The sequence below is a fragment of the Pongo pygmaeus genome, chromosome 23 (genome assembly GCF_028885625.2).
Source record: "Pongo pygmaeus isolate AG05252 chromosome 23, NHGRI_mPonPyg2-v2.0_pri, whole genome shotgun sequence".
Classification (NCBI taxonomy): domain Eukaryota; kingdom Metazoa; phylum Chordata; class Mammalia; order Primates; family Hominidae; genus Pongo; species Pongo pygmaeus.
The window spans coordinates 40,647,028-40,665,434 of NC_085931.1; the positions used below are offsets into that span (position 1 = coordinate 40,647,028).

The 18,407-nt window shown below is 51.7% G+C and overlaps 1 protein-coding gene across 1 annotated transcript in view; it reads right to left on the reverse strand.

The window, feature by feature from the left end:
- Window positions 1-18,407, reverse strand: part of ZMAT5 (zinc finger matrin-type 5) — a 36,073-nt gene that overhangs the window by 12,426 nt on the left and 5,240 nt on the right. Inside the window, exon 2 of the mRNA XM_054470248.2 lies at window positions 5,080-5,233. Coding sequence (XP_054326223.1) covers window positions 5,080-5,206 — 127 coding nt within the window. The 5' untranslated portion in view covers window positions 5,207-5,233. The remainder of the gene's footprint in view (window positions 1-5,079; window positions 5,234-18,407) is intronic.

The window sequence follows — 18,407 nt, forward strand, 5'->3', positions numbered from 1 at the left end:
GCCACCACCCTGGACAGGACTTCCGACAATCACTCTGTAGCATTGGCAGTCACTCTGATCCTAATCTTAACCCTAGTTTCCTCTGATTTTTCCTATTTTTCTTTTCTTTCTTTGAGACAAGGTCTCACTCTGTCACCCAGGCTGGAGTGCAGTGGCATGATCTCAGCTCCCTGCAGCCTCGACCTTCCTGGACTCAGGTGATCCTTCCCCCTCAGCCTCCCGAGTAGCTGGGACTACAGGCGTCCGCCACTGCGCCCGGCTAATTTTTTTATTTTTTTGTAGAGATGGGGTTTCGCCATATTACCCAGGCTGATCTCGAACTCCTGGGCTCAAGCGATCCTCCCCACTTGGCCTCCCAAAGTGCTGGGATGATAGGCGTGAGCCACTGTGCCCAGCGTATCTTTACTTTCATCATATAGTTATGGTTTTAAATTTGATTCTTGATAGGCAAGCTATTAATCAGTCAAAATCTGTAAGGAAGTAGGGTACCTGAGGATGGTACCCTGACTCAGGAACCCTTATATCCACCCCAGGGGAGGGGAGAGGTAAGGCCTGGGCTGGACATTCACCCACCAGCTTTTCTAGAGGCCAAGGAAAGACCACAGGCTTCAGAGTCCAAGAAACCTGAGCTCAAATCCTAACAACATATGACCACGTGCAAGCTGCATAATCTCCAAGTCTCAGTTTCCCCATATGTCAAATGGGAGGATAGTTCCCACCTGGCAGGGCTGCTGTGAAAATGTCATCAGATAATGAATGGAGAGCACTTTGCAGAGGAGGCCCGTGGTTCCCAACCCTGGTGGCACATGAGAATCACTAGGAAAGTGACCAGGTCTGCCTCTGGGGCCAGCAGTGGCCTTAGCACCATGTTCTCCAGGTATGCGGCCAAGACTGGGTGGGTACACAGCAAATGGTAGCAATTCTTCATTTTTTCCTCACAAACCCTCTGAACAGCACAAACATCCCCACTTTGCAGAGGGGGAAAACAGAGGTTCACACAAGGGAAGTGATTTGCTAAGCGCAACTGGTGGCTTGCGGGTTGGTGGGGTGAGCGGGCGGGCTGTGTGGTCTGCTGGGATAAGGAGTTGGTTGTCAGAGAACTCATGCCAGGGGGACCAGCAGGGTGGGGAGGGTCTATCTGTCAGCGCCGGGCTTGTCAGACTCATTGCACCCAGCTGGTGCTACAGACGTCACTGCCTGCCTTTCCCTGAGGGGGGCGGGGGCTAGGAGAGGGCATGTGGACATTGCCCTGGACCCCCCTGAGGCTGGCAGCAGAACTGAGCCTGAGTCCTAGACAAGGGGCTCTGCCAGGTGGCTTGGCGTGGGAGAAGAATTCCAGGCTGCCCATGTCTGCTCAGTGGTTCCCGACCCCAGCCACACATCAGAATCACCAGGCAGTTTTTAAACTACATGGACACCCGGCCCCAGCCCTCTCAGGTTCTGCTTTAATTCATTGGAAGGGAGGGCATCAGAATTGCTTAAAGCTCCTCGGTGACTCTGAAGTGTACTCAGGGTTGAGAACCCCTGGCCCAGGCCCTGCACAAGGAAGCCCATGCTCTTGCAGTGGGTATTCAAGGCCCCTCGTGATCTGACCCTATTGGTCCTTCTTGCTTCATCTCCCAGAATGAACAGCTGCCCCTGGTGCCTCATGTTTCTTTGCTCATTCACTTAGACGTTCATCTGCCAAACATTCACTGAGCATGTCCTGTGTGCCAGGCACCACGCCAGGCTGAGGATTTAAGTGGAGAACAAGTCAGAGCTGGTCCTTCCTTCTGGTCCAACAGTCACACTAATCCCTATGGATGTAAGTGGGGTAAACATCTAGTGTGTAGCCAAACCACCTGACCCGTTCTAGGGGTCGGGGAGGACGTCCCTGAGGATTTGCTGCCTGACTTGAGTTCTGAGGTGGGGGGGCCTGGCTTGGGGCAGGGAGGACAGCAGGAAGGGCATGTCTGCAGAGGGGACAGCTTATGCCCAGCAGATGCAGTGGCCAGGGTGGCTGCAGCTGGGAGGGAGAGGCCGGCAGGTCATGGAGGCCTGGGCAGGACAGGGGCTTTGCCCAGAACACACCATTGTAATTGGGCGCAAGCTCGCTAGGGAGAAGGGCCCTATTTTATCCACCTTTGAATCTTTAGAGGCTGCCTGGGAGCCGAGGACACGCTGAATGAATAAGCCCATGAGATGAAGGCCGGAGGGAATCCTTCTGAGGACCCACAGGTACCGCGACTACTTAGTAAGCTCTCATGTGCCATGCAGTCATCATGAGGTTACTGAGCCGCTGTCATAGCCCTAGGAGGTGGGGACTGTTGTAGCTGTTTTATACATGACAAAATGAGGGCCACAGTGTTAGTGAGTGACACCTGGGGACTGATGCCCTGCACCTGACCATAGCGGATGGATCATCAGCCCCTCTGAGGGCTAAGGGGACGTGTCCCAGGCCAAGAAGCTGGGAGCAGAGCTGAAGTTGAGTTCAGTCACACGGTATATCCGCAAGTCCCTGCGGTTGCTCAGGGTGAGCAGAAGCCCTGGGGCAGCCTCCTGAGGAAGTGGAAAGAGGTCATGTGCCAGCTTGGCCCTCGGTAGCTGGGGACCCAAGGTGAGGGAACCCACTGCTCTGGATTTTATTTCATTTATTTATTTTTTTTGAGACAGGGTCCCGCTCTGTTGCCGAGACTGGAGTGCAGTGGTGCAATCTCGGCTCACTGCAGCCTCCACCTCTTGGGGTCAAGTGATCCTCCTACCTCAGCCTCCTGAGCAGCTGGGACCACAGGAACGGGCCACCATCCCTGGCAAATTTTTTTAGTTTTGTTTTTACTTTTTTGAGGTGGAGTCTTGCTGTCTTGCCCAGGCTGGAGTACAGTGGTGTGATCGCAGTTCACTGCAAACTCCACCTCCCAGGTTCAAGCAATTCTCCTGCATTAGCCTCCAAAGTAGCTGGAATTACAGGAACCCACCACCATGCCTGGCTAATGTTTATATTTTTAGTAGAGGCAGGGTTTCACCAGGTTGACCAGGCTGGTCTTGAACTCCTGACCTCAGGTGATCCACCCACCTCAACCTCCCAAAGTGCTGGGATTACAGGCGTGAGCCATGGAGTCTGGCCAAATTTTTTTATTTTTAGTAGAGATGGGGTTTCACCATGTTGCCCAGGCTGGTCTTGAACTCCTGGACTCAAGCAATCCTCTCACCTCAGCCTCCCAAAGTGCTGGGATTACAGGTGTGAGCCACCACGCCCTGCCTGCTCTGGATTTTGAAGTCATCACCTGTAACTGGGGATGCCTGGCCTGGCCTGCCCAGCCTCTTACAGAGCTGTTCTAAGGACTGAATGTGTTGGGGATGGGAGGACGCTGAGAACACAAGAGCCCTGGGGGACTCCTGTCGCCTGCTGCTTCATCTTTTCTATAAGTGACACAGGGACCTCTGCCAATCAGCCCTGGACCCCAGGATCCAGCTGTTGACAGCTGAGAATCTGGGACTAGGTGATCTCGGCCCAGCTCCCTCCAGATCATAGCCCACACTGGATTTGCACAACAGGGAGCCTTAGCGTAACACCAGGGTTAGAGGTCTTCTAGGGACCTAGGAGACCCCACTGCCCATGAATTTTCCTGTGGCCTTGCAACCACAGCCACGCCTGGCCTGCTGAGCAGCCTGGCCACCCCCTCACCTGAACCTCTGAGCCTCAGCTCCCTCAAGTGAAATGCGGAGAGTCTGGGAAGCCTTTAGAAACACCATGCCTAGTCCCCAAACCTGCCTCTGGGGAGGGGATGGGGTCGGGGAATCTGTGGTTTTAACCTAAAGGTCTCCAGGTGATCCTAACCTGCAGCTGGAGTTGAGAATCACTGCCCTAGAGAGTTGTCGAGAAAAGCAAATGACGAACTATGAAAAGCACCGGCATGTAGCTGGCACTCGATCCATGCTCATTCCCTGTTTGTGAACTCTCAGTTTCAGGCCTCTTTTTTTTTGAGACGGGGTCTCACAATGCTGCCCAGGCTGCTCTTGAACTTCTGGGCTCAAACAATCCTCCCACCTCCGTGTCCCAAAGTGCTGGGATTGCAGGCGAAAGCCACCACACCTAGCCCCAACCAGGGAACTCTCTCTCTACTTCTCCTCCCTTATCGGCTGCCGGATTTGGTTCCTTCTTCGGAGGCCCTGTCCCAGAATCCTGCTTACCAACCTACAGGGCATCGGCCCCACTCTGGCTCATTCCAGGAGCTCCTGGCCCACCCTCGCCCCACCGCCAAGTGCCCATACCTCTCAACCTGGCTCCTTTCAGTCACCCTCTGGAACCTCCCTGGCTGTTCCTCAGTTGAACGTCCAGTGACAGCCGTGCAACAGCACAACTCCCCTCTCTGGGCACCTCCCGGGAAAGAAGCCCTGTGCTAGGCACTTCCGACCTTAGCTCATTCACCCCAATTGTTCTTGCTCTGAGAGGCCTTTCCCAGAAGAGCCTGCCTTCCTTCTGCAACTGGGTTATTCACCCGTGCCTGCAGCCAGTCATTCAACTGCCACTGACCGCACCCAACTGCTCTCCAGACCTGTCAAGGCAGGTCTGGCCATGGCAGCTAACGCCCTTCAAAGGCTGCTCTCTGCCCTTGGAACAGGGACCCCCCTGCTTACGATGGCCTCCACAGGCTTGGAAGATCCCTGCCCCAGAGCCAGCTTGAGCCCTGCCATTCTCCTCTGGCCCGCTCCGCCCAGCCACACCCTCTCCCTCCTGCTCCCAGAGCCCTGGTGCTGGACTCAGGGCTGCCTGCTTCTCTTCACACCCTCCACCCAGAACTGCGTGGCTAGCTTTCCCCTATTTCAGCTGTTGGCTCAAACATCACCTCCTTCTGAGGCCTTCCTCCTGTCCTCAGAGCCCGGCAGGTGCCTGGAGCACTGAGCCCTCAGTCAGGGTTGCTGGGGAAAGAGCTCACTTACCAGCCTGCTCCTCTGAGGGCCCAGTGGCCCAGGCCTCCCTCTCTTTTGATCCTCAAAGAGTCCAGACCCAGACTGTCACTGACCCACAGGGGTCTTTGATGATAAGAAAGATCAGAGAGCAGGGCTCCAGGAGCCCAATCCCCAGCCAGCGGCACCTACCTCGGAACATGTCGTACCAGACCTTCTTGGCCTTGAGGTGCTGCAGCCCGTTCAGGTGCTTCTTGCGGTTGTGGAGGTTGTCCTGGAAGGAGCGGTCGCAGTAGTCACAGAAGTATCGCTTCCCCATGGCCACTCAGAGCAGGTGCTTTGCTGCCTGGGAAGCCACAAAGAGCTCAGATTAGGCCATTGGAGAAAACACATCCCTCACCAGCCCACTGAATCCTTCCTGAGGGCCAGGCCTGAGCCCAGGCTTTACTCATATGCACCCCGCCCCATTAGGAGCGTCAAGCTGATGAGTATGGCCTAAGAGGTCTCATTCCAGAGGGATCTGTTAACCATTCTGATGTCCAGCCTGCAACTTACACCAGTTAAAGTAGAACCTCAGTGGGTGAGGCCTGGGCACTATTTTTTTTTATTTTATTTTTTATTTTTGAGAGGGTCTTGCTCTGTCACCCAGGCTGGAGTGCAGTGTTGCAAACACAGCTCACTGCAGCCCCCACCTCCTGGGTTCAAGCAATCTTCCTGTCTCAGCCTCTCAAAGTGCCGGGATTACAGGCGTGAGCCACTGTGCCTGGCTGCTGTTTGGTAGTTTTTAAAGTCTATCGGGTGATTCTAATATGTAAGTAGGCTGAAGAACTGCCACCTTATACCCTGTGGCTGGCCTCCCTTGTCTCCTACCACATAGGGTTTTATTTTTTTGAGACAGTCTCGCTCTGTCACCCAGGGTGGAGTGCCGTGGTGTGACCACGGCTTACTGTAGCTTTAACCTTCTGGGCTCAAGTGATCCTCCCGCCTCAGTCTCCCAAGTAGCTGAGACTACAGGTGCGTGTCATCATGCCTAACTTAAAAAAACAATTTTTTTGTAGAGATGGGGTCTCGCTATGTTGCAGAGGCTGGTCTCCTGGGCTCAAGTGTCCTCCCGCCTTGGCCTCCCAAAGTGCTGGGATTACAGGTGTGAGCCACCGCCCCATCCCCTACCGTACCTCTGACCTCCATATTTGCACCATGTAGGCCACACCAGCCTCCTCTTTGCTCCTCACACATGCCAGGCACATGGCCACCTCCCGGCCTTTGCACCCGAGGCTCCCCAGGGAGGGGTGTGCCCTCCTGCAAACTCCCGCCTCACTTCCCCTCTTGACCCCTTCCATCTTTGCTCCAATGCTACTTTATTCAAGATGACAGAATCTTCCACTTAGCTTCCTCCACTCCCTGCTTTATTTTCCCTCGTAGCATGTATCACCCTTTGATATGGTTAGGCTTTGTGTCCCCACCCAAATCTCATCTTGAATTGTGATCCCCATAATCCGCAGGTGTCAAGGAAGAGACCAGGTGGGGGTAACTGACATGGGGGTGGTTTCCCCCATGCTGTTCTCATGATAGTGAAGAGTTCTCACAGGATCTGATGGTTTTATAAGGGGCTCTTCGCGCTTTGCTCGGCACTTCTCTCTCCTGCTGCCTTGTGAAGAAGGTGCCTGCCTCCCCTTTCCCTTCTGCCATGATTGTAAGTTTCCTGAGGCCTTCCCAGCCATGCGGAACTGTGAGTCACTTAAACCTCTTTCCTTTGTAAATTACCCAGTCTCGGATATTTCCTTATAGCAATGTGAGAACGGACTAATACACCCTTCATGCAATAAGTTACTTGTTATGTTTACTGTCTTTCTCCCACAATAAGAATATAAACCCATGAGGGTAGGTTTGTGTTTTGTTTACTGCTGGAGCCCCAGCACCTAAAATAGTGCACAGTACAGAGTAGGCATTGAAGTACTTGTTAAATGAATCAATTCCCATTTTCCCTTTGGGACAACTGAGGTTCAGAGAGCGGGTGTGATTTGCCCAAGGTCACACAGCTGATAAGCAGAAGGCAAACCCAGTCTCCTAATGTTACACTACCAGGTGTCCTCTCTTCCACAGCCAGTTCAAGGCTTAGAGAAGCCAGAGGGCTCAGGCAGTGAATGCTGACAGCTTCCCAAGGAGATCACTAAATTATCAGGTGGCAGGTCCGAATCCAGTCATAGAGGGAAATGAAAACATTTTGGGGTCTTAAGACCCCTCAGCTGTGGTGACCACAGCCACCACTCCTGACCCACGTGATCTGCAGCCCAAGATGGGTGGCAATTCAATGACTCTCGTAGCCAGCCCTTGGGTCCACGAGTTTGGTGCCGCAAAACAGGAGGACAGACGGGTCCACTTTGGGCCACCAAGGGGGATCTGCCAAGGCTGAGCCCAGACCAACTGCTCACCCTGTGGTCAGACCCCTCACTTCATAGAACAGGTTCCTGAGGCCCAGATGAGGAAGAGAAATGATTTCCCCCAGGTCACAAGGTAGCTATCCGGGCTAGCAGCCAAAGCCCTGGACTCCCAAGACCTGATCACCACAGTGGACCGATGGGGGAACACAGCTCAGGAGGAGGAGGCTGGGGAGAGACACAGAGACAGTCCCAACAGCCAAGCAGATTGATGGAGAAAGCCATTCTTGCAGCAGACAGGGACAGCAGCCATTAAGTCAGGGGCTGTAATGGGATCAGGAACAGACAGTCATTCAAAATGAAAACATATAAAACCTCTCTTCTCCCGTTACTGCAGAGAGACCGTGTCCCAGACATGCACACTTGATATATTAAATTTGGCAACTCTAATACACCCCATCTTGCCAATAAACTTATAGGAATTGGATTGAAATTGTAAGAGATGAATGTTTAATGGCCGAGTGCTAAACCAAGCCATTCAGAAAGCTTGAAGCTCCGAGAAGCTGCTGGTGCTGGAGAGTAATGGGTAAGGGAGGGGACAGGGAGGGTGGTTCTCTGGGAGACTGGAACAGAGCGGTGGCTCTGAGGCCTACTTAGATGGACAAAACCACACAGGCATTGAAAAGCTGCCTGTGTGACCTCAGGCAAGTCACTTCCCATCTCTAGGCCTCTACGTTCACTGTGGGAATATGAGGCAACGGCTGCTTGCTCAGAAAGTGGTACAGAGAAGTTTGCTAATGCAGATGGTGAAAATGATGCTGACAATGTCTGGCTTTAAGCAAGTGCTCAATAAATATTACCTATTATTAGGGCTAGTGGTTTATTGAATACCTACTATGTGCTGGCACTAAGCTGAAAGGTCTATATGCATCATCTCATTTAATCCCCAGGACAACCTGTGGGGGAGGGCCTGTTACGCCTTTTTAGATGGGGGCACTCAGGTTCCAGAAGTGAAGTGACTTAGCCAAGGTCACACTGCTAGGAAGGAGCCCCGCTAGGCTTGGAATCCAGGTAGCAGGCCTCTAGGGTCCCCACTCCTGATCACATAATGAAAGTCTCCTTCTTAATCCCAGCATTTTGGGAGGCCGAGACGGGTGGATTGCTTGAGTCCAGGAGTTTAAGACCAGCCTGGGTGACAGAGTGAAACCCCATCTGTACAAAAAATGCAAAAATTAGCTAAGCGTGGTGGCGCATGCCTGTAGTCCCAGCTACTCAGGAAGTGAGGCGGGAGGATGGCTTGAGCCCAGGAGGCAGAGGCTGCAGTGAACTGAGACTGAGCCATTGTACTCCAGCCTGGACAACAGAGCAAGACCCCCATCCAAAAAAAAAAGTCTCCTTCCAACAAATCATACTAATGACAATTTTCCTTTATTAATCACTAACTACACTCTAGGACCATGCTAGCCCCTTCAAGCCCCAAGAGGTGTGGATTATAATCTCACTCATGAATGAGGCAACTGAGGCCCAGACAGGTGCCATGAGGGGCCCCAGCTCACACACACAGGAAGGGCAGAGCAGGCCTCAGGGTACCTGGGGTTCAGGTCTGCCAGGAAAGCCTGTGTTCATGCTGCAGTGCTAGCTGTCCCAAACACCAGCCCACCAAGAAACTGGACCACATGCTCCTCGGCCTGCCTCCCCAGCCACACTCTGACCCAAATGGTAAGCCCCTTTGGTGGGCTGTATGTGTGTGTATATGTATGGGTGTTCACGTTTTCCCCCCTCCACTCCATGGGGGGTAAACCAGCTAATGGTTCCACTCACTTCATCACCTTGTCAGCCTCGGCTCAGGGCCATGGCTGCCCGCCCATGCCCTCCTCTGCCCATCCATCATCTAGCACATGAGAAGTGCTTGGCCTTCCTAGATGGGTCAACAGGACCCCACATTCTAGTCCCAGCTCTGCCACATGGCTCAGTCTGTGACTCAGCCACTTGCCCTCTCTGGGCCTCAGTTTCCCCATGTGGGAAGCTGCAGTGGCAGGACCAGTTGATCTTTAAAGGCCTCTCTGGTTCTAATATCCAGTGATCAGATGAGAAGATGCCCAAAATAATGCTTTTTTAAAAAATTTAAATATTGGTCTCACCATGCTGCCCAGGTTGGTCTCAAACTCCTGAGCTCAAGTGATCCTCCCATCTCTGCCTCCCGCAGTGCTGGGATTACAGTCGAGAGCCACTGCGCCCAGCCGGCAATGCTTTCTATCTACCTTTTCACAGACACATGTGCAGTGTCAGGCCAGGGAGACCAGCAGACAGCACAGTCCCTCTGGGACGGGAAAGCATGCTCACTGAGCACCACCTGGGCAGGCCCCTCCCTGACCCTCTCACCCTGAGAAGCAGGTCACAGCACCCCCATCTCACCTCCAAGAGTGGGATACCCAGCCTGGGGACAGCACTGAGCACCAGGACCAGCTATCTCCGCATTTCTGTGCCTGGGGAGGCTGTCCGGGGACAGGCTTAAGAGCTGGCTCTGGAGTCAGATGTCAGGGCTTACATCCAGTTGCTACTGCTTCCTAATTTTCTCACTCAGTGATACTGGCATTTCTGGCCTTGTTTTCCTGCTATGAAAACTGGGATAATAACAGCGTTCAGACTGGGCGCGGTGGCTCATGCCCGTAATCCCAGCACTTTGGGAGGCTGAGGAGGGTGGATCACAAGGTCAGGAGTTAGAGACCAGCCTGGTCAACACAGTGAAACCCTGTCTCTACTAAAAATACAAAAATTAGCTGGGCATGGTGGCGTGTGCCTGTAATCCCAGCTACTCAGGAGGCTGAGGCAGGAGAATCGCTTGAACCCAGGAGGCAGAGGTTGCAGTAAGCAGAGATCGCACCACTGCACCCCAGCCTGGGTGACAGAGCAAAACTTCATCTCAAAAAAAAAAATTAGCCGGGTGTGGTGATGCGCGCCTGTAATCCTAGCTACTCAGGAGGCTGAGGCAGGAGAATCACTTGAATCCAGGAGGCAAAGGTTGCAGTAAGCCGAGACTGCACCACTGCACTCCAGCCTGGGTGACAGAGCGAGACTCCCTCTCAAAAAAAGCAAAAAAAAAAAAAAAAAAAAAAAAAAAGGAACCAGCTGTGCAGAGCCCCCACTGCCCAGGGATGGCATTGGGGTGAGGGCGCACATATTCTACCTACTTCACAGTCCTGTCCCCACAGGCATGTGCCTGGGGCCATGTTCCCAGACAGAAGCTGGCCTTCAACAAGATGATCTCGCTCAGGTGTAAAATTCTAGAGCTCCTGAACCAAATGCCTCCCGCTCTGATGCCTTTGCCCACATTAGGATAAGGTTCAACTTGCAGAATCCTCTGGACACATGCAGCGCCCTTCCAGACACACAACTTGGCAAGCAGAATGCCAGCTGGAGTTCAGCTCCAGCTCACCCCTCAGCCAGGTGTCCTTGCACAAGGTGCAACCTGCACCACCGTACTTGGCAGCCGAGGAGGGGGTCAGGGACAGGGGAGGAAGGGGACAGCTGGAGTGTCTCTAAATGGCGCCCAGACACCAGCATGGGGTGCTGACTAAGCTGGCCCCCTCTGCTGTGATTCATCCCCATCCTCTGAGGGTGGCACACGCAGCAGAGTGTGAGCGAGGTCCCGTCCGCAACACAGAACCATCCGGCCCCACTCCCTGCCAGAAACACAGGTGGTGCCATCCACCCACTCCCAGGGACCAGGTGCATGGCTGCAAAGGCATCTGCTGGATCCCCGGAGCATCAGCAGGTGAGAGTGCTGCCCAAGGGGCAGCGGGCAAGGCTAGTGAGACAACCTCTGGGTCACATCTGAATTCCAGCTCTGCCGCTTATGAGCTGGGTGACCCCTGGGAAGTCATTTCATCTCCCTTGATCTATTCTTAGCTATAAAATATGGATCCCATAGCTGCTGAGATTTACCGAGGCAGTGGTACATTAAGGTGCCTAGTAGCCAGCTGCAATGGCTCAGGCCTGTAATCCCAACATGATGGGAGGCTGAGGTGGGAGGATCACTGGAGCCCAGGAGCTCAAGACCAGCCTGGACAACATGTGCAGACCCCATTTCTACAGAAGGAAAAAAAAAATTAGGCAGGCATGGTGGTGCACACCTGTAGTTCCAGCTATTTGAGAGCCTGAGGTGGGAGGATAGCTTGAGCCCAAGGAGGTCAAGGCTCCAGTGAGCCGAGATTGCGCCACTACACTCCAGCCTGGGTGACAGAGACGCTGTCTCAAACAAAGAAAAAAAGGTGCCTAGCATATAGTTTCTGCTCAATAACGGAGGCTGTTACTGTTGTTACTATTATCATCCAGGCTGCCCACCCCCTCACCCTCTAAGTGAACATACTCAACCTCGCTTTAAAATGCAGTCAAGGCTGGGCACGGTGGCTCATGTCTGTAATCCCAGCACTTTGGGAGGCCAAGGTGGGTGGATCATTTGAGGTCAGGAGTTTGAGACCAGCCTGACCAACATGGTGAAACCCCGTTTCTACTAAAAATACAAAATTAGCCGGGCATGGTGGCACACACCTATAATCCCAGCTACTCAGGAGGCTGAGGCAGGAGAATTGCTCGAACCCAGTCAGTGGAGGTTGCAGTGAGCCGAGATTGTGCCACTGTGCTCCAGCCTGGACAACAAAGCGAGACCTTGTCAAAAAAGAAAGAAGAAAGAGAGAAAGAAAGAAAGAAAGAAGGAAAGAAAGAAGGAAAGAAGGAAAGAAGGAAAAAAGGAAGAAAGGAAGAAAGGAAGAAAGGAAGGAAGGAAGGAGAAAGAAAGAAAGGAAAGAAAGGAAGAAAGAAAGAAAGAGAGAGAGAAAGAAGAAAACTAGTCAAGGCACTGTGGGGTGGCAGAGGGGAGAAAAGAGGTTAGGGATGGTGGGTGAGGGGTGACAGCTTCAGATTTGATTCCCGCTTGCTTGGCACTTTGCTTTCATTCCCTTATTTAATCCACCTAGAGATGCTCTGAGTAGGTATCAATATCAAGTGTCCATTTTACAGACCAGATAACAGGTTTGGGAAAACTCAGTCCTAATTTGTTCACAGCCATGGCCAGAAAGACTCTAACAATAACCATAACAATTACTGTTAGTGTCGGTAACAATAATGACACTTACATCAATAACCAATAACAACCACATCTCATCATCCTGAGCTGCCAGTGGGCCAGGGTGCCAGGGACCCCCACATCCCCTCCTGTGGAGGCTTCACCATGACACTGTGAAGCCACGTGCCTAAGGCCCCACAGCCAAGGCACACCAGAGCTGGCATGCACACTTGGGTCTGGCTGACCCCAGAGCCCACTCTCTCCTCATCCCACTGTCCTGCTGTGAGGCTTCTACAGGGCAAACATTTGTGCTTCATCAATATTCTCCATTCCTTTCGTTGTGTGTGTCTCAGGTACAGACAGAGCTGGCTTTGGCACAAGGCAAAAATAAGCCAACAGCTCGGCCTTTGGCCAGCGGCTGGGATGCGCACTGTAATTATCCTGGACTTGTGCTCACCACAGGCGATCCTGAAGCTCACCTGTTATTTTTTTCTAATTATGGCACCTCCAGACCCCAGGTAAACAGTAAACCACAGCCAGAGGACGGCTTTATTGCACGCCCACCAGGAGCTCGGTAATGTCCCAGTGTCACATATGCCTGCCATCTGGAGTTGATGGCATCAGAACCACCATGTGGGGATGGCCTGCAGACTGCTGGTGCAGGACTCTGCTCCGAAGGAAGCGCCAAGAAAATCCAGATGTCTCTCCTGACCGAACCCCCGTATGCTAGAGGCATCCTTGAGATCCTTGGGTGGCAGCCACACACCTTTTTCATCCTGACCTCATCCCTGTGTTTGCCTCCTGCCCTCCCCTGGGGTAAGGCACATCATCTTATTCCCACAGGTCTAAGGCAGCGAGGGGCCCGCCCACTGCAATTTCTAACTCGGCAGGTCTGGGACAGGGCCAGGATGTAAGAAAGTCCTGATTCAGACTCCACAGAGAAATGCGAGTCCAGGCCGGGCACAGTGACTCATATTTGTAATCCCAGCACTTTGAGAGGCCAAGGTGAGAGGATCACTTGAGCCCAGGAGTTTGAGACCAGCCTGGGCAACATAGTTAGACCCCATCTCCACAAAAAATTTTTTTTAAATTTGACCAGGCATGGTGGCATACACCTTTAATCCCAGCACTTTGGGAGGCTGACGTGGGTGGATCACCTGAGGTCAAGAGTTCGAGGCTAACATGGTGAAACCCCATCTCTACTAAAAATACAAAAATTAGCTGGACATGATGGTGCATGCCTGTAATCCCAGCTAGTCGGGAGGCTGAGGCAGGAGAATCACTTGAACCTGGGAGGCGGAGGTTGCAGTGAGCCAAGATTGCACCACTACAATCCAGCCTGGATGACAGAGCGAGACTATCTCAAAAAAAAAAATTATTTTTTAATTAAAAAATTGGCTAGGTATGGTAACACACACCTGTTGTCCCAGCTACTTGGGAGGCTGAGGTGGAAGAACCACTTGAGCCCAGGAGTTCAAGGCTGCAGTGAGCCATGATCACGCCAGTGCACTCCAGCCTGGACAACAGGGTGAGACCCCAATCTCAAAAAAAAAAAAAAAGACTTCACAGAAAAAAAAAAAAAAAAAGAAATGCTAGCCTAAGGTAGCAGATGATGGACAGAACAGAGAGGGTGAGAGCATGCTCAAGGTCACACAGAACAATCCTTTGAAGCTGTTTTCCCTTAAACACAACTACTCTAATCACCAACCCAGGTCTGAATCCAATCCCTGCCACTCTCAGGTTGTGTAACTCTCAGCAAACTGCTTACCTCTGAGCTTCATCTGGAAGACGAGGGTAATGACTCTATTTCATAAGATTACTATGAGAATTAAATCACTCATGCTAGCTGCTTAGCACAGTGCCTGGCACACCAATGGTGCTTCATACACGCTTGTGCATGTGGCAGCCAGCCTCCAAGCCCCCAGCAATCCCACCTCCTGATTTTCACACCTTGTGTAGTCCCCTCACAAGCTGGGTCAGGGTTGGTCTGTGTGACCAAGAGAACAGAGCAGAGGTGAGGGTATGCCATTTCCAAGAACAGGTTATAAAAGACACTGCAGGGAGGGCACGGTGGCTCACACCTGTAATCCTAACACTTTGGCAGGCCAAGGCGGGTGGATCACTTGAGGTCAGGAGTTCGAGACCAGCCTGACCAACATGGGGAAACCTCGTCTCTACTAAAACACAAAAAATTAGCCGGGTGTGGGGCATGCGCCTATAGTCCCAGCTTCTTGGGAGGCTGAGGCAGGAGAATTACTTGAACCTGGGAGACGGAAGTTGCAGTGAGCCGAGATCGCCACTGCACTCCAGCCTGGGCAACAGAGTGAGACTCTGTCTCCAAAAAAAAAAAAAAAAACACACACTGCCGCTTCCATCTCAGTGTCTTCTTTCTCTGATCACTTGGTCTGGGGGAAGCCAGCTGCCACACTGTGAGCAGCCCTGAAGGTGGCCCACGTGGCGAGGAACTGAGACCCCCCTGCTAACAGCCATGTGAATAAATTTGGAAGCAAACCCTCTGGCCACAGTTAAGCCTTCAGATGACTCTACCCTGCCTGGTATCTTGACTGCAACCTCCTGAGATACTCAGCCAGAACCACCCAGCTGAGCAGCGCCCAGATTCCTGACCCTCAGAAACGGTATGAGAGAATAAAAGTTTGTTGCTTTAGGTTGGACACAGTGGTTCATTCCTGTAATCCCAGCACTTTGGGAGGCCAAGACAGGAGGATTGCTTAAGTCCAGGAGTTTGAGACCAGCCTGAGCAACATAGTAAGACCCTATCTCTACAAAAAGTTTTTTTTTTTTTTTTTTTAATTAGCTGGGTGTGGTGATGCATGCCTATAGTTCCAGCTACCTGGGGGGCTGAGGTGGGAGGATCGCTTGAGCCCAGGAGATGAAGGTTGCAGTGAGCCGAGATCATGCCACTGCACTCCAGCCTGGGTGGCAGAGCAAGACCTCGTCTCAAAAAAGAAAAGAAAACTTAATAGGATTATGTCCAGATTTTTTTCATTTGATATCTGTCTATTTTTTAAAGTTTCTATATTTGGCATGTATTGTTTTAAAATTTGCACACAAAAAAAATCCCTTCAAAAAAAGTGGGGGGCTAGTCCAAGTGCAGCAGTGTTGGTGACTAACTGATCACACCAGATACGGATTTCTTTGTTCCTTCTGCACTCCCACTGCCTCGCTTCACTAGCCTCTAAAAAAGAGAAAAAGAACAAGAGGGAAATTTGTAAGGCGGGGATAAATCCTATTCCTCCTCCCTCTGGAGGCTGCCATGGAGGGTTCCAGAGACCTGGTTCACTCGGATGAACCAGCCAGGGGTGGTGAGTGAAAGAAATAGAGCAGACATTCCCCTCAGCCCCTGGATGAAGACTGACAAGGCAAACCCTGATTCCAACCAGACTTGGCCTAGCACACCCCAAGGCCTGGTGAAGGTCGGCTGAGCCTGAATCTGGGCTCCAGGGACTGCAGGCTGGAGACACAGTTTCTCATCAGATAGTTACAGGTCCCAGGAGGCCAGAGTTTCCAAATAGGAAAGGTAAAAATAGTCTGAATGAAGCTCCTGAACCAGATACTTGGACTCAGAACTGTCTCTGCCTCCCCCTTCTTCTCTCCCAAGTCTGGGCACCAAATATCATCTGATCCTCTATCTCCACTGTCACCACTGCCCAAGACAGAACTCAGCTCCTCACCTCTGGACTCCTCACATCTGGACAGCCCCCTCCATTCACTGTATCATCAGCAGCATCAGATCAACTCTCCTTAAATCATCCTCGCTCAAAATTTTCCATGGCTTCCAAGAGAGAAACTTATTAAAAATGAATCTCAGCTAAATGCAGTGACTCACACCTGTAACCCCAGCACTTTGGCAGGCCAAGGAGGATCAGTTGAGGTCAGGAGTTCAATACCAGCCTGGGCAACATAGTGAGACCCCCGTCTCTAAAAAAATTTTTTTTTTTTAATTAGCCAGTTGGGGTGTCATGTGTCTGTAGTCCTTGCTACTCAAGATGCTAAGATGGGAGGATCACTGGAGCCCAGGAGTCTGAAGTTACAGTGAGCTCTGATCATGCCACTGTACTCCAGCTTGGGCAACAGAGTGAGACACTGTCTCAAAAAAATAAAAGGGGGCCAGGCACGGTGGCTCATGTCTGTAATCCTAGCACTTTCAGAGGCTAAGGCGGGCAGATTACCTGAGGTCAGAAGTTGAAGACCAGCCTGGCCAACAAGGTGAAACCCTGTCTCTACTAAAAATACAAAATTAGGCCGGGCACGGTGGCTCACGCCTGTAATCCCAGCACTTTGGGAGGCCGAGGCAGGTGGATTGCCTGAGCTCAGGAGTTCGAGACCACCCTGGGCAACATGGTAAAACCCTGTCTCTACTAAAATACAAAAAATTAGCCGGGAATGGCGGCATGAGCCTGTGGTCCGCGCTACTCAAAAGGCTGAGGCAGGAAAATTTCTTGAACCCGGGAGGCGGAGGTTGCAGTGAGCCGAGATCGCACCACTGCACTCCAGACTGGGCAACAGAGCGAGATTCTGTCTCAAAAAAAAAAAAAAAATTAGCTGGGCATGGTGGCAGGCGCCTGTAATCCCAGCTACTCAGGAGGCTGAGGCAGGAGAATCGCTTGAACCTGAGAGGCGGAGGTTGCAGTAAGCCAAGATTGCACCACTGCACTCCAGCCTGAGTGACAGAGACAGACCCCTCTGTCTCAAAAAAAAAAAAAAAAAATTAGCTTGGTGTGGTGGTGCACACCTGTAATCCCAGTTGCTTGGGAGGCTGAGGCATGAGATTGAACCCAGGAGGTGAAGGTTGCAGTGAGCCCAGATCGTGCCACTGTATTCCAGCCTGGGTGACAGAGCAAGACTCCGTCTCAAAAACAAAAAAACAGTCTCCTGGGTCAGGTCCCCAGAAATCCTGATTTCGCAGATCTGGAGGGGGACCTAGAAATCTGCATTTTAACTAGCAAGTCTAATACCCCTTAAGAAGCAAAAGCCTGGAGGAATGAACTTTCCCTTGAGTTCCAAATGCAGCCTCTGCTGGGGACAGTTACTCTGGGTAGACACAGCCCCCTGGACTCATGTCCCAGCTAGAAATCAGTCCAATTATGAATAACCTCAGGTCACTGAAGTGGTAATCCAACTTGTTGCTAAGCACAAGTAGTTAAAGTGGATAAAGCTGTTTTCTTACTAGGTAAGTGTCTTGTCACACTCCTGGAAAGTTTAGAATTAAAAATAGAAGCATAAGAGCAAATCGAATTCACAGTACTAATGTTCCTATCCTAAATTTAGTAATAATCAGTATATTTTGGAATTAAAAAGTAGCTGTTGGCCAGGCACGGTGGCTCACGCCTGTAATCCCAGCACTTTGGGAGGCTGAGGCAGGCGGATCACAAGGTCAAGAGATCGAGACCATCCTGGCCAACGTGGTGAAACCCTGTCTCTACTAAAAATATAAAAATTAGCTGGGTGTGGTGGCGTGCACCCATAGTCCCAGCTACTCAGCAGGCTGAGGCAGGAGGATTGCTTGCACCTGGGAGGCAGAGGTTGCAGTGAGCCGAGATCGCACCACTGTACTCCAGCCCGGCGACAGAGTGAAACTCCATCTTAAAAAAAAAAAAAAGTAGCTGTAGACCGGGCATGGTGGCTCATACCTGTAATCCCAGCACTTTGGGAGGCATGAGGATCACTTGAGCCCAGGAGTTCAAAACCAGCCTGGGCAACATAGGGAGACCTTGTCTCTACAAATAATTTTTAAAAAATTAGCCAGACATGGTGGTGCGGGCTCAGGCCTGTGGTCCCAGCTACTGCTCAAGAGGTTGAGGTAGGAGGATCACTTGAGCCCGGGGAGATGGAGGCTGCAGTGAGCCAAGATTGCACCACTGCACTCCAGCCTGGGTGAGAGAGTGAGATACTGTCTCAGAACAATGCTACTGTGAACTGTGCATGTGAGGGATCTAGGTTATGTGCTCCTTATGAGAATCTAATGCCTAAAACAAAAAAAGTATCTGTAATATTGAAAAAAAATGTGATATGTTGAGTGTCTAACAGATAAGCATACATGTCAGTACTTGATATTA